The sequence below is a fragment of the Rhamphochromis longiceps genome, linkage group LG15 (genome assembly GCF_057381845.1).
Source record: "Rhamphochromis longiceps isolate RC_006_pf linkage group LG15, R_longiceps_female_GT1.1, whole genome shotgun sequence".
In the NCBI taxonomy this organism is placed as follows: Eukaryota; Metazoa; Chordata; class Actinopteri; order Cichliformes; family Cichlidae; genus Rhamphochromis; species Rhamphochromis longiceps.
Window position 1 is genome coordinate 32,735,609 of NC_140571.1, and position 27,835 is coordinate 32,763,443.

General features: G+C 40.5%; 1 protein-coding gene across 1 annotated transcript; it reads left to right on the plus strand.

Moving 5' to 3' along the window:
- Positions 1–88: 88 nt before the first annotated feature.
- On the plus strand, positions 89–27,835 carry slc16a10 (solute carrier family 16 member 10). Its single transcript, XM_085381434.1, has 6 exons — positions 89–683; positions 16,657–16,801; positions 18,399–18,822; positions 24,063–24,206; positions 24,500–24,728; positions 26,914–27,835. The coding sequence occupies exons 1-6, from the start codon at positions 329–331 to the stop codon at positions 27,141–27,143; spliced, it is 1,527 nt and encodes a 508-aa protein (XP_085237560.1). The 5' UTR covers positions 89–328; the 3' UTR covers positions 27,144–27,835.

Genomic DNA, 27,835 nt, shown 5'->3' on the forward strand with positions numbered 1-27,835 from the left:
CACGCACACACACTCTCTTAGACTTGTGCCACCCCACTGAAGATATCCTGGAAACGCCTCAGCAGCTGCAGTGTAAGGATACCCGCAGCCCCGCCCCTCTGCGTTGTCTATTTATAAAAGTGCAACGGCAGATGTTTGACAGTTGCACATGCTGCAGTACCAGCATTACTGAAGCTACAGCCCCCGTCAATGGATAAAACTTTACCGTGCCCCCAAATCTCTGTCATATCCTGTGTCTGAATTTATTGACCTCCCCCTGCCAGCCTACGCGCAATACCTCCATACTTCAAAATCCGCAGTGCCTTTTTGACACATTATTTTAAAAAAAATGACAGAAGGGAACAATATGCCAGAAAACGATGCAGCCGCCGAGACACCAGCCGGCAGCGAACCCGCAAAGGAGAAGCGTCCAGTAGAGGAGCAGGATGGGGAGAAGGAGAAGACGGAGAATAAGGAGAACGGGGACAGCAAAGTGGATATCCCAGAGAAAAGCGAGGGTCCGGGAGCCAAGGAGGAGGTTGAGTTTGTGCACCCCGAGGGCGGCTGGGGATGGATGGTCATGCTGGCTTCCATGTGGTGCAACGGCTCGGTGTTTGGGATCCAGAACGCCTTCGGTGTAATGTATATCTACCTCCTGCAGGAATTTGGTAGCCCGGACGATAAAGACCTCCAGTTCAGAACATGTGAGTATAGGCTAACCTGGCTGTATGAGTAAAAGTACCACATTAGTAAAGAATTATATATATGTTTAAATGTCATTTTTATGTCATGAGTGTGTATTATTATAGAAGAAAGGCGTGATGTAACCCCGCAGGATGAGTAACGGTCTTAAAGTAAGTGATGTCTTGCTCATGGGACAGTTTTAGTAATGGCGGGGAATTGAACCGACAACTTTCAAACCACCAACGAAGGTCTTCTCGAGAACAATTTCTTCGTAAAGACATAATAATTCTATAGCATCATATGTTTAACATTTAGCCCACTATAAAAAAGTTAGCTAAGTTCAGCTAGCAAGTAATGTGTCGTTTCCTGGTGTGAGAGAAGGAAACGCATGCAGACAAAAGACAGTGCGGTTATATAGCACGGTTGTGGGGATAACGTTGCGAGCCTGGCGTCAAAGTTGTGACCTGGCACTCAGTGTGGTGATAATTCAAAAAAAAAAAAAACAACTGGGTTAAGTGTTTGTTATGGTTTGTGTCTAATCCCGAGGAGTCCTGGAAAGCTCTCAGCGTGCTCTCGGTGTGAAAGTACGGCAGAGAGTCGCTTTAAACCGCGAATGAAATACAGCTTGATACAGCTTGCTCCCAGCGGGGGACGGAGTATAGTTAATTATTTGAAAAGTCACTGAAGGGGAAACACAAATCAAAGTAGTAATTTCTTATACCATAGCGTGTACAAATACTCTTTTTTTTCTCACACGAATTCTCTTCTTGTCGTTCAGTCTAGTCAGCAGTCGGCATTATCGTACGAATTATGTAAAGCCTTACATGTTTTTCTGCATTAAACTAAAAGAACACCTTAAAAACATTGAATATTACACATAGCGGTGTGCCACACAGTCATGGCATAATCACATAGAGAATTTTTTTTGCGGTTTGTGTGTGTGTGTGTGTGAGAGAGAGAGAGACAGACAGACAGAGGGACGGCTTACCACATGAATAATGGCCCTGTGCTGATTGTAACCACCTGTTGTTGGTATTGCTGTTTGGCAAATGAGCATGTAAGAGTAGTACTGCATGGGGGACCCATGTTTGTTGGTAGTCTGGGGCCTAGCTGTTCACCGACTCAATAGCTTCTTCTGCTGATCTCTGTGATTATTGCATTGGATTTTGTGTTGGTTGCAGCCAAGGTGGTTTGTACTATGGCTCTAACCCATTGCTTGCTTGGTGTGTTTTTTTTCTTTTTTTTAAATGATCTGAAACATTTAATTAGATTTTTCATATGCACCAGTCATAGCACCATTACAGGGTTTGTGCCAGAAAAATTGTAAACCGCCAGGGCTTTTTTTTAGTCCAGTGCAGTGTTCTGGGCCCCAGCCCAACATGGGGATGCTATTTTGACTTATATCACCCACCTAAAGGTGGTTGCACAGCAAGCATGGCAACAGCACTCCGCAGTGGTAGCATCTTCCCCCAGTAGGACAGTTGGTAATGAGCACAAAGATTTGCCTTCAAACTCCACAGATCCCATTGCAATTAAGCATCCTTGGGATGTGCTCCAACAAGCCTGATCCACAGAAGCCAAAATTATGCTCGCAGTGTGTGTTGATTCCCGATGCCACCATAGGACATCCTTAAATTTCCTGTGTCTATACCTAGACCTATTTACTCTGTTCTAAATCAGATGATACTTTTGTAAATTAGTTGCTTTTTCCTGTGGTATGGTTTTTCTTTCCACACAGAAAACTCCTAGCCAACCAAAGTGCATCACTACAAATTATTTGGCAACGTTCAATCTACTTATTGGCCAAATGTGTTTGGGGTAGTATCAACAAAAGTAAATACAGGGAAAATGTGCTGTATTCTGGACTAATGGAAAAAAAACATGGAGAATTTACTGCAAATATTTATGTTTATTTGATAGATATTTCAGGATAAATGGTATGTAGCAGGCTGTTACTACGGTTTGTGTACTCTCCTGTGTACTTTCTTTTAAAGTGTCTTATAACCTTGGTTATATGAAAGTGCTAAGCTAAAACATGCACTGTACATTGGATAATTGGACTACATCGAGGTTAGATCGTATTCTTGTAATAAATCGCTCTTCAGCTTGTTTGGAACCAGGCTGAGACCACCCCTGGTGGTTGTTTTGGTCTGCACCTGAGTCCACCATCTACCATCAACAGACTAAACAGCACGTCCATACATAGGACAGAAGGAGAGGTGACCATCAATGATGTCAGCTGACAGCATAATGATTCAACGTAATAGCATGTGTTCACATTGAATGAGAGTTAGCAATGTATGAAAAACAATGTTGGTTAAGTATTAATTGAGTAATGCATTTCTTAAAGTTTTATGTATATTTTGTCTTTTACTATGCACACAGTTCACACACTGAATTTGTTAGCTAAATCTCTAATGAACTCTGGAAAATTAATAACACTAACAAGTATACTAACAAGTAACAACTACTTTATCCCCTATATATATATATATAACTTAACATTCAGACAGCACTAATAATTACTTCATTTTTCTATCCATTTGAGATTACAGTGCCTGACTGCCAGGATGTAAATTCTTGAGTTAGAAGTTTTAGTGAGGTCTTTCCTGCTTATTTTCGCTTCATGAGATGGACAGCATCCATTCTTTCCATTTTAATTCCCTGATCCTGTTTCTCAGAAAGAACACAAAGTACTGCTTCAAACTAGATGTTCACTCTTCAGCTTGCCTTCCTGTCGTGAGAACAGAACTAATGAGAATTAATGAGGCAGTTGAGTGGTTTTGAAGTTGGACATTGTCATAGAGGAAGTGCCAGAATGCTAAGAGAACGCATCTATAACAGTCAGGATACAAGTCTTCATAAACATCACAAATCCTTGAATGAGATCCCCTTCTTTCCCACATGAATATTTTTATCTGACTGAGCGTTAGAGGAAATGATGGAATTTAATTGACATGGAGGAAAATAGAATACTAAAATGAATTCCGTTGGATAGCTGGCTCTGTAATGGCTACTGAGTGTAGCGTGATTTGATCGTCTTAGTCTAGTTTCTGAGTCATTTTGGGGGAAGAACTGTAGCTGGGCAACGAATTTTATCAGATATATTAATAATGGTATTTCTAATATCTCATAATGAAAATGTAAAAAGTAAAGATGAGATGGAAGAAACACCCATCAGCCATTGTATGAGTGTTGCTTGTTGGCAACATAACAAGTCGTCTTCTCTAGCTGTGTAGACACTTTACTGCAGATACACTTTTCATCTCCCTGGTCAGGATTTTCCATGGAAATTTGCATCACTTGTTTACACGGACACTGCTGACATAGACTTTACTTTACTCAACTTTAGACAACAGTTTTACTTCCCAGCACAGTCCCTTGGATCTATTTTCTGTTTATCACTGGCTGTAATCACACATATGTGTATTTTTAGCAAGCTTTTCAAGCATTGCATAGCACACATTAAGAGTGCAAGTCACTGCCCCAAAAAAAAGAAAAGAAAAAAGAGTGCAAGTCATATAGAGAGCTTCATTTTAGCACAAGTGAAAGTTGCGACAAGATACTGATATGCAGTCTTGTCTTGGAGGGAGACATAGAACATGTAATAAATTACTCAACCCAAAATATGTACATGAATAAAAAATGATTGCCTGCTGTGAGTTAATTGGTTTTTATTGTTGCAATGAGAGATGGCAACACGTTGCTATTTACGTAGGTTCATTTCAGATCAGCATTTAAGGCTTGTACGTTTTGCAGTAATATTCTCTCCTCTGCTGTCTGTTTCACCGTGTGTGCTTATCTGTTTCGCTGTACACATGGAGTGGAGCAGATAAGACCATCAATATCATGGCCTGTGGTGCATGTCATACACAGAACACGAATACGATGTAACTGAAATGAATATATTAACTTATAAGCACGAATACTCAAAGATATTGAGTCAGTATTAGTCAGTATCTGATGTAGATTGGTGGGTTTAAAAAGCCGAATGGGTTAGACCTCCTTTCTGTTAAGACATTAACATTGTTTCTCATGTTACAGTTTTATTGTGTTACTGGATACTTATTAGTTATTTTCATTTTCCTGTGAGTAAGACACTTTTTGATGGGACAGTTCAGAAGAAATACTTTAATGAACTTTTATTTTGATGATCACCAGGATATAAAAACTGCAGGTATTGATTCACCAATGAAGTCAAATAAAAATAAAAAAATCCTGAAAATGTTTGACTTTGAACCAAAAATAAGGCTTTAAAAAGCTTTTTTTAAAATTCTGTTTCCAAGGGGCGATCGTGGAAGGTTGCCAGTTCGAGCCCTGGCTCTGATAGTTGTGTCCTTGGGCAAGACACTTCACCCGTTGCCTACTGGTGGTGGCCAGAGGGCCCGGTGGCGCCAGTGTCCAGCATCCTCGCCTCTGTCAGTGCGCCCCAGGGCAGCTGTGGCTACAATGTATATTTCCATCACCAATGTGTGAATGGGTGGATGACTGAATGTAGTGTAAAGCGCTTTGGGGTCCACAGGGACTAAGTAAAGCGCTATACAAATACAGGCCATTTACTGTTTGAGTGCCATGGCTCTCTTTTATCTTATCTCTGATTTATCCCACTTCGGTACATTTTGAATGGGCATAATTACAGTCAATAAGACCCGAAGTAAAGATAACATAATAGGGAGAGATTGTTGCTGATTTACTGTTTTAACCTTGCCTATTAAAGCCTTCTGATAGGTAGTTTTACTCCTGTTCTTTATGGAGAATGCAGTACAAACAGTAAGTTTTTAATCCTCTAAGTTGACTGGGGAGTTGAAATGTAGGCAGTTCCACATTGAAAACCCCTCATGTGCCCTGTGCTTGGTGATTTGAGTGCAAAGACATACCAACGCACATGTTTGAACGTGTTTCTTTGTCTCACATTCAAGCTCCGATGCGGCTAAAACTGCATATGCCTTGAAACTGCACCTAAGATGAAAATAAATGTTCAGTTAAGGTCTGCAACTTAAAGCAATTATTAGGGCCAGTATTTGTCTGTTCACTTTAAGGACCATGATGGCCTGATTGCTGTAAACGGGTTGCTCTTGTTGGAATAATTAAATTCAGTTCAACTTAGTTTAGTTATATTTATATAGTGCCAAATCACAACAGTTTATATTGTAAGGTCTTTAACTTGTAAGTTTTAATTCTTCTAGGGTCTACATTAATAATAATAATAATTATTATTATAATAACAATAACAATCCCTGCTTGGAATAACTGAAAATACTGCGCATTTCTCTCTTTCCTTTCTGAGAAGAATGATCAAACATTACTGCCTATGAGTAAAACTATATTCTTTTCTGTGATGCAGGGTAATGTGTATGATTTCAGGTCGCATAATGTGTTTATCATGCGTGCTAACATATTAATTTGAATTTGTAGCTGTAGTTCCTATGGTCTGATCTACTACCAATTTACCAGAAATTATCTGCTGGGCATTCATGAATTTCTTAAATAGGGATATATATTCCATAAAGAGCAAGTTTCCAATAGCTGAAATCTTCAGCTAGTAGCTGTTTGTTGGTGCCAAAGATAACGCGCTGCAAAGCTCGGAAATTGTCACAGTCAACCAATCACAATGCATTATGTTGGGGTGGGAAGGTCAAGGCTCTATGCTGGTTCCCTCCCTGTGAAAATGCCAGATGGGGTTATTCTTGAGCCTCGTGCCAAAAGCCACTTGGTTGTTGTCTACTGTCAGACCTGCCAAAGAACTTTGGACTAAACACAGAGTTTTTTGATACCTTGATTGTGTTGTTTTGATGACTCTGAAGTAATCAAAACAACATGTATTTAATTGACATTAAAATGTCAATAACAAGACATTATGTGAGCATATTTTGGCTGAATATTGTTTTGACTGTGTATGAAAGGAAAAAATAAAGAGATTGATGGTGCAGTAAAGGATAAAATATTGTTTTAGTATCAGTGCGTGGGAGAGTAAAGCAATGTCAGTGCTTTCACCAACATTAGATCAAGTGTTTTTTGAGTGTGTTAGATCAGTTAACAGTAACTATGACTCCCTTGTACATTAACAGGAATTTGGTTTCCCTCAGTTATAGGGCAGCAGAACTGACTGAAGAGGGATCAGAACACGGGGGAAAGACTATATTAGGACTTTTCACTGCTTGGCTGCTGTCTGCCTTGTACTGAGGGCAAAGTGTTCAGTTGATGTTGAGTTTATTCTGTCAGCAGTCAGGCTTACTATATTGCTGCTTTAGCAGTAATTTACTGTCACATGATGTTTTATGCAAGGGTTTGTTTTGTGAAGTAGACACGTTTCACTAGTTGAAAATGAACTGTTTTAAGTTTATTTTTTTAATTCAAATACCTAAAAGGTTATGGATAATGGATTTCCGATTGAATAATATGCTCAGATGGCTCCTGAAGGAGATGAGACAATTGTCAGTTAAATATTTATCTACAACTACAGGCTCACATGAATGTAACATGCCCAACCAAGTTTACAAGCACTTTTAAAAAGCATAATTGATTGATCTTCATGGGTAACTTGGTTCAAAATAAAACAAAATGACTCCGATGGAATGGCTCCACAAAACCTTGACAAGTTTTAATCATAGACTGGTTAATATTTGACAGGCCGTTTGATTTCAGGCGTGTGTAAGCTTGGGTCTGAGTAGGTGAAGGTTGTCAAGAGATAAAGTCTCGAGAAGATAAACATGCTGGAGGCAGAGCCCACTTCAGTGGCACCAGGACAAATTGTTTGGCCCCCTGCACATGACACGCAGGGGACCAGCCCCTCAGACCACAGCCTGAGGGGCTGGATGTGAACTAATGGCTGTGATGTCCTTGCTCTTGGGCAATGTCAGACTGATTAACAGCAGGCAATCCCTGTGTCACTGCACCAAGATTAGGTCTTGAAACAGTCAGTCTTTATGGTCTCACTCAACCACGTCTAATTGACACAATGTGGAGGTGTTACAGTGCATGACAAGTATGAAAATGCATTATTTTTACAGGGCAAAAGAGGGAATAAGAGGGAATAAATATCAGAAACAAAATTCTAAGTGGCACCTTCCTGTTTTGAAGGAAAAACAGAGTTGGGATAATGGTATAGTATCCTATAGTACTATCCTATGGTGACTAATATCCCCAAAAAGCTACTGAAGCTCTCAGTAGCCCTCTAGCCTAAGCATGGCATGGGGTACTCTTTGATTTGTTTACTGTCTCCTGCATCCGTTCATTTCATCGACCATGGATAAAATTAACTTTGCACAAAGACCACTGTGAACTAATTAGGAACATCGAACATCACAGGCAGCACCGGCAAAAACCACACTGCCACTATAATAAGATTCACAGGTACATGATCGGTCTGGTCTCCATGTGTCTCTAAGCAGCCATGGTAACCATAGAAAACAGCATGGCCATTATATCACAGTGCTCATATATTTCTCAGGACAAGATTTTAATACGTTTCTCTGTTGCCTCTTTTATCATTACAGATATTATGGATTGATGTGGGTTTTTATTATGTACATACATGTAATTTTTATTATTTTACAATAAAATAAATTATTATTGAAATAAATATTTATTTTAGATCAAGTTTATATGGCATCAACAAACGTTTAAACTTGGGACTGACTTAAAATAAAGTATCTATAGTTTTGTGGTTACTTTTTGTTTCTTTCTTAATACTAACACTATTGTTAGTTACTACAAAAAATCTCATATTTTTAAAGGCAAAGTAGGTTTCTCTGCTGTTTTCAGTTTACTTTTTTTGTTAGTAACACATAGCTAGCTTAGCTAGCATGGTTTTGGAGGGAACTTTTTAGTAAACAAACATAAAATCACAATAGCTTGACACAGATGATAGCTGTATCTGTCATTGTCTTGCTCAAGGCCAATGAAAAGAAACCTTGTGGGGTAATTTAGCCGTAGCCCTTTACAAAAAAAGTACTGATGGAGCAACTGCAGAGTGCATGGAACAATAAGTATTTTATTCAAATTCTCAACAAACACATATTTAAGTACAACAAATCCTCTGATTTACCACAAGATACATAACATGTTAGTCAAAAACACCTTCCGATGGATACATTTTGAAGGTACAGATAATGGCAGTTCTAGGTTAAGTGTTGGCCTTTCTGTGAAACAAGAAGCTGGAGATAAGGGGACTTGGGGAGGAGTGTATGTATTCAAGCTGTTGTTTGCAACACTATACAGTGAGCTTAAAAAAGGGGGTGGACAAAAAGCTCCCCCAATCACCAGCTTGTTCTGACACACCACCCCTTTTTGCTTCCCTCTAACATGAAACACAACTCCCATTTAACATTTTTCATATGGACTTCTAGTATCTGCTGCAGAGGGAAGTCATTCCAAGCATGCATATGATGTGCTTTTTTATGCACAGCCATAAATCGCTCTGCAGCTGCTCCCCAAGTTTTTCCTGTGTCATCAGACAGACCTTTTCACTTCCTGCAGTGTGAGAGGCCAGAAAACACACAAATGATTTGAGTGGGCTGCAAACACACAAAAAACACTTCCCCCTTCTCCACAGTTTCCAGTGGAACTGCCCAATACAAATGGCTTCCAGCTGCTGTAAACTGGAATTGCTATATCCTTGTTGCAGACCCAGATGTTTGACTGCGGCACTAAGAGGCCCTGATTAGGGTTATGACTGGGGTCTTTGTGACTGATCGGCACCAGTTGAAAAGTCATACTGTAACAGTATTACACAGTAAGACCCCTTTAATTCAGCAGGAGTTGTAAGGAGTCTCCCTCATCTCTTTTCCAGCTATCCTGTCCTCTAATTTCTATTCTTTTTTGCTGAAACTTAATTTATACATTTTACAATTTTTTAAATTAATTTAAAAAGATAACACAGTCTTAAGCAGCTGTTATACATTTGTGGGCCAAGCTCCTCTGATTCTGATGCAATCTAGGTATGTGAACCTGTTGTTGTGTCTAGACTTTATTTAACAGATGTAGCAGTGATTAAAACCAACCAACCAAACCAATGGAGGATACTATCCAGTGTATCCTCCATTGTAATACAGTGGGGCAAAAAAGTAGTTAGTCAGCCACCGATTGTGCAAGTTCCCCCACCTAAAATGATGACAGAGGTCAGTAATTTGCACCAGAGATACACTTCAACTGTGAGAGACAGAATGTGAAAAAAAATCCATGAATTCACATGGTAGGATTTGTAAAGAATTTATACGTAAATTAGGGTGGAAAATAAGTATTTGGTCAATAACAAAAATACAACTCAATACTTTGTAACATAACCTTTGTTGGCAATAACAGAGGTCAAACGTTTACTATAGGTCTTTACCAGGTTTGCACACACAGTAGCTGGTATTTTGGCCCATTCCTCCATGCAGATCTTCTCGAGAGCAGTGATGTTTTGGGGCTGTCGCTGAGCAACACGGACTTTCAACTCCCGCCACAGATTTTCTATGGGGTTGAGGTCTGGAGACTGGCTAGGCCACTCCAGGACTTTCAAATACTTCTTACGGAGCCACTCCTTTGTTGCCCGGGCGGTGTGTTTTGGATCATTGTCATGTTGGAAGACCCAGCCTCGTTTCATCTTCAAAGTTCTCACTGATGGAAGGAGGTTTTGGCTCAAAATCTCACGATACATGGCCCCATTCATTCTGTCCTTAACACGGATCAGTCGTCCTGTCCCCTTGGCAGAAAAACAGCCCCATAGCATGATGTTTCCACCCCCATGCTTCACAGTAGGTATGGTGCTCTTGGGATGCAACTCAGTATTCTTCTTCCTCCAAACACGACGAGTTGAGTTTATACCAAAAAGTTCTACTTTGGTTTCATCTGACCACATGACATTCTCCCAATCCTCTGCTGTATCATCCATGTGCTCTCTGGCAAACTTCAGACGGGCCTGGACATGCACTGGCTTCAGCAGCGGAACACGTCTGGCACTGCGGGATTTGATTCCCTGCTGTTGTAGTGTGTTACTGATGGTGACCTTTGTTACTTTGGTCCCAGCTCTCTGCAGGTCATTCACCAGGTCCCCCCGTGTGGTTCTGGGATCTTTGCTCACCGTTCTCATGATCATTTTGACCCCACGGGATGAGATCTTGCGTGGAGCCCCAGATCGAGGGAGATTATCAGTGGTCTTGTATGTCTTCCATTTTCTGATGATTGCTCCCACAGTTGATTTTTTCACACCAAGCTGCTTGCCTATTGTAGATTCACTCTTCCCAGTCTGGTGCAGGTCTACAATACTTTTCCTGGTGTCCTTCGAAAGCTCTTTGGTCTTGGCCATGGCGGAGTTTGGAGTCTGACTGTTTGAGGCTGTGGACAGGTGTCTTTCATACAGATGATGAGTTCAAACAGGTGCCATTCATACAGGTAACGAGTGGGGGACAGAAAAGCTTCTTACAGAAGACGTTACAGGTCTGTGAGAGCCAGAGATTTTCCTTGTTTGAGGTGACCAAATACTTATTTTCCACCGTGATTTATGAATAAATTCTTTACAAATCCTACCATGTGAATTCATGGATTTTTTTTCACATTCTGTCTCTCACAGTTGAAGTGTACCTCTGGTGCAAATTACTGACCTCTGTCATCATTTTAAGTGGGGGAACTTGCACAATCGGTGGCTGACTAAATACTTTTTTGCCCCACTGTAAAAGAAATAAAGTGTCATAATTAGTCTCTTAGGGTAACTCCACAGAATTTATACATGTCGATTACAGTTCCTCTTAAAAAAGATTTCTGTTTCTTCCTTTTAATTCAAATAAAATGCCTACTCCAGACCAAATAATCAGAGAAGTGAGAAATTGTGTCATGGAAACAGAATAAACACCAACACTAACTTCAGCACGTCTTTGGTACACTAAATTTTAATTTGAGAACTCTTGCATGCTCTACAATCCCAAGTTCATCCACCGTCTCAAAAAGGTTTTTATAGGTTTCTTCTTTTGAGGCCAGCCTTCTGATTGGATGCCCATGAACCATCTTGAGGATATCCCCTCTTGACGATGTCATAGAGATCCAAAAGTATTCAAAATCATTTAAAATATTGAAAACTATTTAAATGGGCAGTATGTTGCCTCAAGAAGGTCCTGGGTTCGAATCCACCATCGGGGCCTTTCATTGTGGAGTTTGGATAGTCTCTCTGTATATGCATGGGTTCTGTCCAGGTACTCCAGCTTTCTCCCACAGCCCAAGACATGCAGTTAGTGGGGTTAGGTTAACTGTTAGTTCCGAATGACTGTTAGTGTGTATGGCTGTCTGTCTCTCTGTTTCAAGAGATGCAAACAACATGCTTTATTTGCATGTTGTTGTTTTTCCTTTTCTTTTTAAGGAGCTTGAAAAGAAAACCTTCAAGGGGCCTAAAAAAGTTTCAAGAAAGCTCCTTTGATTACTATGACCTGGATGACTGAGAACCTACACAGACTTTTCTTTTTTTTTCCTTTTAGATATAATTATTTGAGATTAGCATTAGGAAGCAAAGCTGGGAGGATGTGAATCGAGTGCAGTTAGCTGGGAAGTATGTGGGTCACTAAAACATATTCACTGCACTTAGTTGGCATTTCTTAACTTCCCTTTTCCTTTTTCTTCCCCCGGCTCTCAATGCTGTCGTCAGAGAAGAATGTGCTCTGCCTTGTGGGAGGCAACTGTGCGTTCAGTGCAGCAGGGTCCACTTCCTGAGCCCTGGTCAGCGAGTCCAAATGTCTGATAGTGAGCTGGCTGTGAGGCTGCTGGGTATAGACAGCTGCAGGATTTAAGGCCACTGCTCTGCTTAGTTTCTTCTGTCTGGGAGATTAAGGAGCCTGGATGTAACTACAGTACATGAAAGGCTAGGTGTTTCTAGCCAGCTAATAGCTTATCAGATTGAAGTGGCTGTGTGGATGTTAGACCACACAATTATCAACAGGTCCAACTGAATTGTTTTTGCATATCATTTAGTCCTTTGGAATTTAAACAGAACAACTTGTGGTCTGTATGTTGTCTCTCAGAAGAACTGAGCTATTCTAGTATTCTACTTTGTAATTAAGTACAGTAATTAATAGTTGCACATGGTGAAGAAGTGAAATGTTAAATATTTCTAACAGTGGTTTATTTAGCATAACTGCCGATGGTTATTGCATTTGAAGAAAAAACAGAGCACCACCTACAGAGTCTTAAATTGGATTCAGGAGGGGCTCTCTCCTCCACAGCCGCTGCTCCTCCACATGAAAAGGAACTAGGTGAGGTGGTTCAGGCATCTGACAAGGATGGCTCCTTGACGCCTCCTGGGTGAGGTGTTCCAGGCATGTTCCAACGGGAGGAGGCCCTGGGGTAGAACCAAAACACGCTAGAGAAATCTCTTGTCTGGTTTGTGAACGCCTTGGTGTTGCCCTGGACAAGTGGAAGAAAATGGATGAATGGAAACACTGTCCAGTAATAGCTCTAACTAACATGGTCACTGTATCAGGTTATCATAAAATCTTGATTCCCGGTGGTTACCTTTTTAATATTTTCCACCGTTCACTGAACTGCCAACTGAATCTGAAAAAACAGCTACTATTATTTTGTCTCCAAAACTTTTACATAGTGTGATCTCTAAAGTTAAACCTGGGTTTGGGTGTACTTTCATGGAATACCAGTTTGTACCTTTATCTCCACCAGCACCAATAAAAGAAACGGTGATGTACCCAGCAAAACAAGAGCTCTTGGAAAGTGAAGTGAAATAATGATGATGGCCTGATCACAATGTTGGGGCGTGCTGGGTGTTTTTATATATATATATATATATATATATATATATATATATATATATATATATATATATATATATATATATATATATATATATTTAAAGCCATTAAAGTCAATACTACGTCATGGTAACAAACACTTTTGCATTGGTGCTGTGTTGATACAGGGGGACATCTGGTCTTGTTTTTGGTTTGTTGGCCGTGAGAGCATTTTAGTCGCTAAAACCTTTTTCCTCCTCACTTTGTGTTCATTATAGTGGAACAGCCTGGGACTTCGGGGTAAGTTGTAAGTGGTCTATAGTGTTAAATGAAGCCTGTCTTCATTCTCCATGCTTCAACTAGACATTGGTAACATCTGAGCATCTTTGGTCAACAGATTCCTAGAACGTGCCATAGAGATGTTCTGTTTGTTTAATTACCTGAGCAAGTCTTGTGCTACCTCAATACTGCAAAATGCCTCATCCATTAGATGCTTTTGTTAATTTTGGTTATAAGATAACTCTTCAGATAGCTTTTTTAAATGCAAACCCTTTGAATTTATTCATACATTTAAGTAAAGTCTTCAGTGCTCCGTTTGTGGCATTCAGTGCAGTGATCTCACTTGATGTTTCATAGAAATTAGGATTAAAGAGATAGATAAATATATTTGTTTTAAGGAAGGAAAATAAAGAAAAATGACATGAACTTATAAACGTACATGCTATAGCTAAACTTGTCAGCACATAGCACAGGGGATGTTTAATTATAATTAATGGGTAAACAGTGGTAATTATTTGTCAGTACTTGAAACAAAGTTAAGAAACTTTTTAAAAATAATTTTAAAGTAATGACTAAACGGCCAAAATATTCGAAATTATTACATTTATTGAGCCGTTAAGCTAGTCAGTTAATAGTTAGCTTGAAATATTAGAAATTAGAGTTAAAACTGCACAAATGCATAATTGAGCATAACAAAAAAACACTGACATTTCAGTTATTGTTCAATGTTATTATTGACAGGTCCAACTGAATTGTCTTTCAAAACCCTCTTTCAAAACAACACGTGATGCATGGTGTCATTACTGAAGTTCTTGGGGTCGTTAGGGAAAATCAGGCAAGAATGCCCAAAGTAGTTACCTCAAATGATACACAGGCTTTCTGAGTTTTAAAATATGCAGTTTTCTGTGGATAACAGGTGTATTATGCAGTTTCCTAGGTCTCAAGGTTCAGTTGTTGTGGGGTGACTGGGTTCAGAGTTGGGGGGGTTCCAGCGAAGCAGACGGATGACTTAGGGAAACTCGTCTGCTAGTATTTAAAGCAGTGCCCGTAGCTAGAGGTGGATGTCACTGGGACACAGAGAATCCTGATTTTACATCGTTTTTAATCTAGAATTTCTCTTGTCTGAAGCATAAATGCTTTTAAATCAAGATAGCCAGAAGAGCACAACAGCAATTTCCTGTTGCTTTTGAAGGATTCTTGCTTCTTCTCGTTCACTGGCATTTATTAGAGTGAACATTTTCTGACTTACTGTGTTGTCTGGAATAACTCTAAAGAAGCTTTGGGAGTTCCCCCGAATGATAAAGACTATGTGTTCCTCTGACTTTCGGTCCATCCTTGTTATCAGAGTTTTAATTTGTACTTTGGTTTATGACGGAATGGCTGTAAAACTGATATAGAACCTAACAACATAAGTGCGTTTAGTGTTTACAACATTAATCCTTACATGACAAATATCTAAACTATCATGGTGAATTACTGTTGTGTAAAAAAGTGACTGTGATAAGAAATAAAATGAAAATAACTGTTTCCACATTTCGCAGGGACCACTAGGTAATAAACAACTGTGGACAGTTTGATTTAAACAATGAGCAATAAAGCCTCTCAGTTGCTGGCTGACTGTAAACTCTTGGCACACTGAAATAAACACGTCTCCTCAAGTGTGACTTTAAAAAGGGAGAAGCTGGTGACAGCGTTGTCCAGATTAATCCTAAAATCACAACCACACTGGTGTTTTTCTTTGGAACTTCATAGCATCTGTTTCATTTGGAAACCTGAGATTGCTTAATACTCTGCCAGCATGGGGTGAGGTGAGGAGAATAAAATCCCAGCAACAACCCTGAAACTTGACACAAGGGTTTCCTGTTAGTCGTGTAAAAAAACAGACAACAAAAGCATTCCAGCTCCAGTTGGTCTTTTCCCACAAGTTTCACCTGACTTAGCTTCAGAGTCAACAACTTTTTATATGGCTTGTGTCACATGTGCTGACCTGTTGTTCACCTGAAGGCATTTCTGGTCTCTATTGTTATCTGGTATTGGATGTGTGATGTCTTAAAGAGAAAGTTCCCAGTTCCCAGCAGTCTTTTGTACAAAAACATGTCACTCTCGCCTTTTTCCCTATAGTCATGACAAACACACTAACAGAATAGCTTTGTTCACAGCAATTCTTATTTACCTTTTAAGGGGCCTTGGTATAGTCCATTCATTGTCTAAAACAAATTTTTTTGGCTTTCCCCCTGCATTAAAATGAACTTTCTTCTCATTGGCTGGCTTTTGCAAAGAAACAGTTTGAACAGCAGGTGAGTAGGTCTTGCACAGCCGGAGCTGTTAATCTGAGATGACCATGTTATGATTGTCCCCCCTCACTGATGCCAGTTAGAGTAAACTTGAACCTTTGGCTCACAGGTATGACTTACTAACGACCTCAGTATTTGAAAATTAATAATAATGTATTTTGTATCTTGTGTGTTCTGTCACCAAATGGTTTATTTGCTTCTTTTCCATCTACGAAGGAAATCATACGAGGAATGTGTAAATGTATAGACTATGTACGTAAGAAGCATTTGTAAAGCCCGAGTTCAGTAGATTCAAATACAAAGTACAGCAGGAGTAAAATGGCCAAGATGTAAAAAAGGGAACTCATGACGTTGGTAAGGCATGTGATGACTGGTTGCCTAGTAAGCTGTACAGTCTGTGTGTATCCTTGAGTAAATGTGTGCATCGATACAGAAACAATAGTGTTCTGTTATTGCAACATGACCCTTTGTTTAGCGGTTAGTGTCTGTAGTGTAAAGTATTTTCCTGGAGACAGTTGTGCAAGGTGTTTTTTTCCTTCCCTGTATCTACTATTGTGGGGTTTACCTTACAATATAAAGCACCTTGAGGCAACTGTTGTTGTAATTTGCCGCTATATAAATAATATTGAATTGAATTGAATTCAACTGAATTGAATTGAAATATAATAGAATCATGACATTCATTCTGTCTTCCCACTGTGTGTCTCCTGCAGCATGGGTGGGCTCCCTCTCCATGGGCATGATCTTCTTCTGCTCTCCCATCGTCAGCATATTCACCGACATGCTCGGCTGCAGAATTGTTGCAGTGGGTGGTGCTGCTGTGGGTCTGGTCGGCCTACTGGGTAGCTCCTATGTCACGTAAGGAAGTTTTCCAACTCACAACTGCATAAGAATTTTTTTTAAATTTCTTAAGATAGCATGCTTTTGCTTTATGTATAATTCTTTTGTAGCACCTTTTAACTGTTATTTAACTTTGCACGTACAGGCAAAACCTTAGTATTATAGGATATCAGGCCTGTCTCGCTTCACTTTTTTGTCACATGACAAAATATGCATACAGTGTTTTCCACTGAAAAAGATTGTATTTGGGGCAGTAACAAGGCACCCATGATTTCTTATATGGTTTCCACAACTATAATATATCATGCTTTTTAGAAACTTCTAAGTTAACATTTTGGGCTGCATGTTGTGAGGGCAAAATGCATAGACACATGCTAACTAGTACTAAGTAACAAATGAAATACAGGACATTCACTCATCTAAAGTCAAACGCAAATGTCTTGGATGCACTGTATCTTGCAGCACAACACATTTACCCTAAATATCAAATACCAATATCACAAACATAGTGAAGAGGTCAAACTCAGTGACTCTGTTCACTTGGCGAAACTTTCAAAATGAGAGCAAGGGGACTGTACTGTAGTCCTGTTGGTTAATTGAATGGTAAAAATAAAAATAAAAATCAGTGTAACTGTGTGGTCTGCCTGATTTTATTTGATCAATTCGATGAGTCAGTTTGATCTCCCAAAACAAAACATTTTATATAAAATGATGACTTCATGGTAAAAATGACCTAGAATCTCATTGTGGCCTACAAGTGAGGAAACACTCACACAGTCATATGTGGTTCAAGCAACGCAACAAGTGCAACGCACACACTTTATCACTAGAGTAAGCAATAAAACTGCTGAATTACAGGTGGTCAAATGACAGAAACTGTGGTCAGGAAGCTAAGTTCTCAGGGTGCAGACTTACTATGTGACTGCTATTGGCACTTAGATATTTATTTAAGCCAAACAGAACTTTGAAACTCACTGTGTGCAAAACCATTTCCAAAAACGCTAGGCCCCTGTATAAAATGTAAGTAAAAAGAGAATGCAGTGATTGGCAAAGCTCATAAACCTGTAAAATATTTTATTAACAGTGGAACTAAGAACATGTACTATTTTAAGGAAAAGGCATTTGGTCATTTTGAATTTGGTGGCAGCAACATGCTGTCTGTCAGTTTTCATGAAATAGTAAAATGACTTAGTTTAAACAATTGATAACTTTTATAATTATGAGTCACTGACAATGTAAACCAATATGCACCATCGGTTAGAATGTGTCATAATGTGTTAAAAATATTTAAACTAATTATTTGTTGTCACTGAAGTTATAGCAAATTAACTTAATGTGAGAACGAGTTAGGAGACTTACTCTGTATTTGATTTATGTGAATGAGAATTGTGTTACTGCGTTGCATTTGATTTAACCTAATACGTGATAAAGCTTCTTGAAACAAAAATCTGTATCGTAATTTAAACAACGTTTTTTTGGACCTTTAAAGACATTTGACATCTTATTTTATAGTTGCTGCTGCTAAGAACTGATTCTTTTCTGGGAAATATCTTGCAGATGAATTGGCAACTCTGAATGAATCGACTGTACACTGATGTTATTTATTTGCTCCTAGGTCCCTGGACCTCATGTACTTCACATACGGCATTGTGTTCTCCTGCGGCTGCTCTTTCGCCTACCAGCCAAGCCTGGTCATCCTTGGCCATTACTTTAAGAAGCGCCTTGGCCTCGTAAATGGTATTGTAACAGCCGGCAGCAGCGTCTTCACGATCGCTATGCCCTTTGTGCTGTCAGCCTTACTGAAAAACATAGGCCTATACTCCACCCTGCGTGTCCTCTGCATCCTCATGCTTGTGCTGATGCTGGCTGGCTTCACTTACAAGCCCCTGCTGCCGGTCAAACCGAAAGACTCCCAAACAGGCAGCTCACACCTAAAACAGATTTTCAACGTCAATATCTGGAAGTCGTGGGGATATCGCATCTGGGCCTTCGGCATTCCCGCTGCCCTCTATGGCTACTTTGTGCCTTATGTTCATCTGGTAAGTACTTATCACTTCTTTCATCTGCTGTGCTAATAATATTTATGCTGGCATTCATACTTACTGTTTGTGTATGTGCCGTTCACTCCCCTCCAAACAAGGGGTTGGTAATGATCCATTTGACATATGGGAGCATGCCAATTCCAAGATTCCACAGTGTGATTTTGCAACTATCCTACTCCTTGGTTCTGGATCTCATTATTGGCATGGTTAACAAGGAATAAGGGTGAGAGGTTAGCTAGCTTCAACAGCACAGTCATCAAAACTCATAACAGCTATGTGAATAACAGAACTGTGAAAGGGGAGAGGAAGGGAAGTTGAAACCATGGCAGGATCTTCCAGACATTCAGCGGTGGCACAGAGTGTTACTGTCTTTTAATATTTTGCTTTTTGGCAACTGTGATAAATTAAAAATTTTATTTAAGGGAGGATGCAAAAGGAGACAGAAAAACATATCATTTGAGAACGTTTCCAGAGTTCCATCACGTGCACCAGTGTTATATCAGACGAATTTTCTCCAAGTGTGCACTTCAATATCACTATAATCCCAAGGACAAAACATCTAAACGCAAGCTAGACAGCTAAGTGCATGCTGAAGATGCATGGGACAGGATAGGAGAGCCAGCTCTTCAAGACAAGACTCAGCTGAACATCTGCACCCAAACAGAGAGAGGGCACTCCTTTGAAAATTCTAATGTTCACAGTTTGGAAACATGGTTTGAGAGAAGAGTCATCATTAGACTATCAGTCATTCTAATATGTGTGTGTGTAATATGTGGCTGTAATAATTCACATGATGGCAGGGTGGAGCAGTGTCGCACAAAGAGTTCACACCTTGCCTCGTGAGACCCTTAATGATTTGAAATGATGGGGATTCCAGTAGAAATGTTGGTGCTTTGCGCACGGCTTATTTGGCACGATACAAATGCACAAAAGTGGCACAAAGATTACAGTTTTACTATTGCAGGCTTTTCTTGACACCGAATTATCCTTGCTGTGCATGACGTGTCCATACCACCGTTGGCGTGCTTCCCTCATCATCTTTTCGATTGGGGCAACTCTGAGTCATTTTCAAACATCTTCATTTGTCACACAATCCGGGCGGGTTAAGCCCAGACATCCACCTGAGCATCTTCATCTCCATGGAGGATCTGCTCGTGTTTCTTGGTGGCTGGCCAGCATTCCGCTCCATATAGGGCCACCGGCCATAAGACTGTCTTGTAGATCTTGGCTTTAAGGTGTTCAGGCATCCTCTTATCGCACAGGATGCCGGTGGATTTACGCCATTTAAGCCATGCTGTGTTGACTCGTGAGCACACATCCGGGAGAGTCTCGCCGTCCGCCGAGACCAGGGACCTGAGATATTTGAATTGGGCCGTCTTCTTTAACTCCTGGCCGTCGATCTGGATCAATCCCAGGATCTGAGGGCCACATTCTAGGTATTCCGTTTTCTTGGTGTTCAGGTGCATTCCACTTTCTTTCAGCTGATCCTTCCATTCCTGCGACTGCTCTTGTAGAGGCAGGCGGTCTGGGTCTGCGAGTGCCACATCGTCTGCGTAAAGGAGGGTCCAAGGTATTGGTTATTGTAATGCTGTGTTCATGCAGAGGATGAACAGCAGGGCTGAGCTTTGGTGGACGCCTAAACGGTGGTGAGGTCTCCCTGCATTATAATGTTTTTAAAAAAATATTTACCTGCACTGCCTGCAGAGCCATGGGTCCATCAGCGCAATGCAATTACATTGATGTATGCAATTAAAATGAACACAAGGCCAAATTACTTAAGATGGCGCATTTAAAGAATAGCTCAACAAACACAGTTTGCTAATGTATTTGTGCACAATCCTGAAATATAAATTGGAATTTATTGTAATAAAGGTCTCTGTGTGTAATTGTGACATGGTCCACTTATGGTCAATTTTGGGCTACTTTTACATATTATATTTTACTAGATATTTAGTTCACCTTTCTTAATACAATGATACTTTTCTAGAGCCATTTTGAAATATAACTATTCAGTGCTTTCAACAACATCAATACAATATAGTGTGACTCTACAGCATTGGCAAAGAGCCCTGACTCTCAAAGACAGACATATTAAAAACAAAACATGATTAAAGAAAATCAGTCTCGGCAGGTAGATGTCACCTGGCTCTTTTTTCACCACAACAACTTCCTAGTTCCTCATGTGTTCATTATTTAGCTGTGTGGTCCTGGTGAATGTGGCATAATATGGAAGGAGGATTTAATCTGCAGTTCCGTAAACATGTGTCGCTTTCCCTAAATCAGTGTTTATTTCTGCTTTAAGATAGGAAACTTTGAGCTTAGAGACAACGTCTTGGGAGGGCTGCAGAAGGGGAGCCTGTATGTACTGGAAAGACTCAGGAGATGCCTGTTTATTTGGAGACGGTGACTTTGTTATTGGAGGGAGATCAGAGTGTCCTGTGGATCAATGCCTGTGTTTTCCCAACACTTCTCATGTCTGCTACACAGACTGGGATAACACTTGGATCTGGCTGAAGCCTCAGCACCAGCACTGGACTAACAGCCTCGGCAGCCATTCTTCCCCACTACCTGCACCTAAAGCCCCAGCCCTGTGGGATGGAAAAGCAGAAAAACATGTGTCCAGCAGCATATTGTTCGGCTTGTTGGAACGGAGTCCTGTCAGATCCTCCAAACAGCTGTATACTTTTTATTTTTTTATAGTGTCTATTTCCTTGAGCAAAGTGCTGAGCGCAGCCTTTTGAAATAGCCTTGCCCTAGTACCACGTATGTTTTTCATCTTGCTTACCTCTTTACTTAAAGAGTAAAGTCCAGTTCTCAACTTATTGCTGATTAGAGAAAAAAGAAGTTGCCTTTGTGTTTGCTCTGTAAATGGCTTGATAAAAGGTATGCTATTGCTTTGCCAAGTGCAAAGTGGGAGAGGAATTTGTGAAAATTATGCAACTTGCTGAAGGCCAATATGTTAGAAAGTTTGATCTTATCATCAAGACAGATAATCCATGTCCTCCCTTTCCTGAATCAACATAATTGAATCATGGAACACCATAAAGGACCATTCAGAGCCGTACTTTTCTTCAGATAGCTGTGTCTACTTTTAAAATAAGCTTGTTTCATTTTTTTAATGAGGAGCACCTGCAGGGCTGCAGTGTGTGGGCTGGATGTTTGATGATCATTACACATCTGCGAGAGAGTAGGAGAACGACAGCACTTGGGAAGGTTGGGTTGGTGCACTGGGGCTCTAAAGGGGAAAACTCTCCCTATAATTGAAATGTATTTTGTGTTAAGGTGCTCTAGTTTGTTACCTTGCTAAATCCACCAACTATAGATTTCTTTGTTAGACATCTGAACTAGTCATAAGTAGCAGCTCAGGTTATTGAGAACTTCAGTGATTGTTATGCTTAATATAATGTCATCAGCTATGCATGCTGGGTGAGAATTTATGAGATGAACCACTTTATTTTTCTTTACATTTATATATCGGTTGGAGCAGGAAGCTTTGAAAATGTAACCTAACCTGATAATGTGGGAATGAGTCAGATAGGGAATATCTAAAAAAAGATCCACGATCATTTACCAGCCATATAGCTGTGAACAAAGGATCTTTGTTTGACTGATAGTTCGCTGGTATCATAGATCTCATCATGGCAGTGAGTAGGTGATGCTAGGTTGTAACTCATACACTTCCATATTATCTTACATATTTGCTATATGACTCTCTTGGTCTGCTTTTCCTGACTGAACCACATTCTCCATAAGGTATTCACTACTGTATGACACATGAGGAATATCAATCACCTTCAGAAGGCTAGGCTGAAGCAATAAATTTCAACAATTATCAACTATCCACTGGTTTATGTCTGATAATGTGATCGTGTGATTGAGGGAGCAGCACGTTTGTCACGTGAACCTTCCAAGCAGAATTCTAGGTGGCAAAGTTCAAGATACATCTAACTTCACTTTAAAACTATCCTCCCTCTGGTCAGCCTCAACTGAGTGTGTGTATCATAAGTTAATCTCCTGACACTTATACAAACAAACAAAGATGTGTGTAGCATTGCTTCTTGGATGTAAGACTTCCTAAAGACAGAGCATGTTGTTGTACATTGGCAAAGAATGTAAGTCTCCCAGAAAGTGTAGGGGGTGATGGTGATGGGTCTATACATCAGCAGACTGCAGGTCCTTTGAAGAGGTCTGCTGCACATTGCCTGGAGGTAGAAACACAGCAGGCCCCTCTTTCTCTTCTCGGTCCTCACAGATTAATGCTTAGCAGTAGGAATGACGTGGCTACAGGAGATAATGTGGAAAGCCAACATCTGGACAGTGTAAACTAGAAAACGGCATTAGCTGGAAGCTGAAATACAAATGAGCACTGAAATATGGACAAGCTAGATAAAAGGATCTGATGATATGATAACAACAAACTGACCTGTTGCCTGAAATATGGCTGCTGTCATATAAATAAAAGGATTTGTAAAACCGGACATTTTTTTGAACCCAGTTCTGCAAAACCATTCAACCCCAGATTTCTGAAAAACGCATTCAGAATGTGAAGTAAAAGATACATTGAGTGAAAAATTTAGTGAATTTTCCCTCTCTTCATTCAACTATATGCATCCACAGGAGTGCAGCGCAGTGCTGACAGACTTATAAAAAACAAAGACCACACCAGGTGTCACTCCTGTCAACCAAGAACAGAAAACTGATGCTACAGGTTGGCAGAGTCACCTTTTATCATCAAACTGGTTTCTCAAACATGCCAATGAGTTCACTGTACTCAAATGGCTTCCTCAGCCACCTCCTCCTAATCCAATAGAGCACCTTTAGGATGAGGTAGCACAGGGGATTTGCATTATGGATGTACAGCCAACAAATCTGCAGCAACTGTGCGATGCTGTCGAGGCAACAAGGACCAAAATCTCTGAGGAATATTTGCAGCACCTTGGTAAACCTTTGCCATGAAGAATTTAAGTAATCCTAAGGCAAAAGGAGGTACAACCCGGTACCAGAAAGGTGTACCTAGTTAAGTGTCCAGTGAGGTTAGATCTCAGGCAAATATCTTCATGTAGTTAACACACAAATCCACAATGACTAAGCAAAGAGCACTGTCCAATGAGGTTTTAGTCAGTGGTTGCAGTTTCACAGTTTTTATTGTAATTCTTTGTGCTGTACTGTGCATCATATAACTGCAGTAAACTAAAGAAATGAAACAGCTGTGTTCATCTTTCATTTACTGTCCACAGATGAAACACGTGGAGGAGCGTTTTGGAAAAGAGACCAATAAGGAAGTTTTGCTCATGTGCATTGGTATAACATCTGGCATTGGCCGACTGATCTTCGGCATAGTGGCGGATTACATTAACGGAGTCAACAAAGTGTTCCTGCAAGTGAGTGTGTGGCCTAAACAGTCGTGTAAGCAGATTTACAGTGTCTGAATGCAGAAGTTCTGACCATTAAAAATTCTCTGAAATAGCATTTTAGGGATCATGTGAGGATCATAGCACAGTGAGACCTTTAAGCCAGTTAAAGGTCTTACAATAGGGGGTGAAGATTTAACATTACATGAGCCTTCTCGTGTAACGTTAAAGTAAAATGAGGGGTTTCTTTTGGTTTTGCATCCAATCTGAATATATAGAGTGTACTAAACCATAACAATTAACAAAATAATCTCTCTACTTAGGTGGCGTCCTTCTTCGTCATCGGTCTCATGTCCATGATGATCCCCCTGTGCAATGTGTTTGGCGGGCTTATCGCAGTGTGTCTGCTGATGGGACTGTTTGACGGCTGCTTCATCTGTATCATGGCACCTATCGCCTTTGAGTTGGTTGGAGCCAAAGATGTGTCCCAGGCCATTGGCTTCCTGCTAGGCCTGATGTCTGTGCCCATGACTGTGGGGCCCCCTATTGCAGGTAAAGCAGGAGTTAACTGAAATTTGTGATCATGCTCAGGTAACCCCTGAACATATGACACATGCCCACACTAAACTGATGATCTAATAATATGGCAGTTTAGTCATTTTGGATCCTTGGCCTCAACTAGCTTCAAAAATCTAGCACATGCATACTTTTATATATAAGCCTCTTTGGGGTAATTCCAACTGTGTAGTGATGTGTACCTACAAAAAGGACATTCAGTGAGCTGGTGAGTGCACAAGGATCACTGACGCATTTCCGCATTTTACCTTGTCTTGTACAAAGAGCTAATGCAGCACAATCTGGTTAAAGCCTTAATGCTGTCTTTCTGTGATACGAAGGTGTCTGAACACAGGGCATCACAGCTTGCTGTGCATGAGATTGTAGCTGCAATACTGGTCAGAGTGCTCATGCTGAGCCCTGTACTAAAGCTGAAGATCTTACACTGAGCATGTGAGTTTCTGAACTGGATCATGGATCAAGAGGATGGCTTGGTCTGATGAATCATGTGAGCCAGCTGTTAAGTCTAATTGTTGAATGTTGCCATTGTGTTTCTTAAATTTGTACAGTCTTAGTTCAAGCAGTAGGATCAAAGCCCTTCCTTTGATCCTGACCACCTCTCCAATCACTCTGTGCTGGGGGAGGTTTTATTGTAGATACATCCTATCGGAAAGATCTGTTTCTTTTGATGTAAGCTTCCTGGGTTTATGACCCTTTGGTCAGCAGGAGGTCTAACACACACACACACACACACACACACACACACACACACACACACACACACACACACACACACTCTTACAGAAGTTCACACATTGGTCTTAGAACCAAGGGGGCGTGGCTTTGTTCTGACATGTTTTGTGTGAACTGTCTCTCAATAAAAGGTAGCAGGAGGAGGTCAGATCTGGGGGTCATTTTCGTGGTGGACACAGACGAGGCCTCCCTTGCGCAAATAATCGATCGATCGACTGTCTTGTTTTCTTCATGATGAATAAGTCTCTAGAATTAGCGGGGTTTGTGGAAACACAGACTCAACACCAGCGTATGCACTTATCTACACAGGGAAGAGGTGGCAGCAGGATGCATTATCAGACAAGCCAACAGAGGACATGGGACTCCTGGGCCAATTTTCTGCTGGAAACAGTTACGTGGGAGTTGCATTCCCAAGAGCATCTCTTAATATCACTGACCCCTTAAGGAGGATAATGCATTCCACCATTGGGAACATTGCTAAGAGTTCATAGTGTTCAGTTAATCTTCAGATTCCCCAGATGCTCAATCATGAGCACGATTGAGCATCTGTAGGATGCCCGATAGCTATGCTTTGAAAGGTGTGAGACATGCACACTGCTAGGCAGGTGGTTTCAGTATTGTGACTAATCAGTGTATGTTGTATGTGTATGTTTCTAGCTGACGCTGTTTACATGTGGATTTTAAAAAATGCGAGAGTTCTTCAGTGCTGAATGCCAAAGGTTCACCAAAGGTTTACTGCTAGCATGTGCATTTACTCATGTGAGCTTCATGTGCAGAGGGCTTCCTGGAAGACAATCAGTTGTTTTCAGTTTTCAGTTTTCAGTTTTATTTGTCATATGCAAGTTAGCACAAGGTCAACATTGCAATGAAATGTGTTTGACGAGCAGCAGTCACTCAGCAGCATGGTAAAAACTGTTTTTGAGTCTTGTAGTCCGAGCAGACAGGCTCCTGTAACATCTGCCAGATGGTAACAAAGAGAACAGCTGATGTGCTGGGTGGCTGTGGTCCTTGATGATGCTGTGTGCTTTACGGAAGCATCGCTGGAGATAAATGTCCTGAATGGCAGGAAGCCTCGTGCCAGTGATGTGCTCTGCTGCCTTCACCACCCTCTGCAGTGATTTACGGCTGCTGGCAGAGCAGCTTCTGTGTGTGTGTGTGTGTGTGTGTGTGTGTGTGTGTGTGTGTGTGTGTGTGTGTGTGTGTGTGTGTGGTAGAGCTGGAAGCCATCTTTATTAGGAGAGTTTACATATGTAAAGAAGCCATACAGGTGACAAAAGTCAATGACATCTTGGTCAGCACCAGCTGTTAATCTTGCGATGTTTAGGAGTTCTGACACTTGTGTTTCTCTTTGTATTTGGATGTGATCGTAAACATTGACCTTTAGCTGTGTTTATTTGACCGTTACCCCCCCCCCTTTATCTGGTTGCAGGCTATCTGAGGGACAAAATGGGATATTACGACATGGCCTTCTACCTAGCAGGAGTCCCACCGATCATTGGCGGGGCCTTGCTGTGTCTGATACCCTGGGTGGAAGCCAAGCACAAGAGAAGAGAGAAAAAGCAGGCCGTGAAAGGGGAGCAGGACGCTGACCAGAAGATGATGAATCATGAAAAGGCTCAAGAAGTTGTGCAACACAAAGCAGGAGAGTCTGTCCTCTAAATACCCCTAGAGAGAGACTGACAGAGAGGTGCAGGGGGTCAGACTGAGGCTGCTGCTGCTCATTGATAGTATTAAGATACTCTGTGCATATCTGTGTTTATGTGAAGACTGTTTTAAGTAGGAAAAAATGCCAAAGTGTTCAAACATATCAGAGTCATATGTTGAAGCTGAACGTAAATGTGATCCTGAAGAACTATGCATCAGACTGAACTAATCTTACATCAGACAAGCTTGAAATTGTAGCTGAAAATGGGGAAAACTGGACATTTATTTTTTTGTCACAATAAGAGTTAGGCATGCAGTACTGTGTCCAAGATCAACTCCGTCAGCAGCCATTCTCACTGGGCTTACTCTAATCTTAACATTGACTTTTCATCACTATCATACAGTTTTAGACATACAGTTAAAACATGTTGTATAGTATAACATACAGAAAAACATAGGAAACAATTTATGGTGTTAATTTACATTTTTGTATAAGTTCATAGTGAACCAGTCTGCCAAAGATTTATATTTAACCCTGCCATCTTTATGTCCTCCAGTATGCTATGTAATCTGTTTTAGGGGTGCACTGATACAGTGGTCGGGGTTGGTTGATACCAGCATTTCTGCAAATAAATTGGCATATACTGATGTCCTGCCTAAAAGTTAACAAAAGCTGAAAAAAAAAAACCCTGACACAAATGAAATAA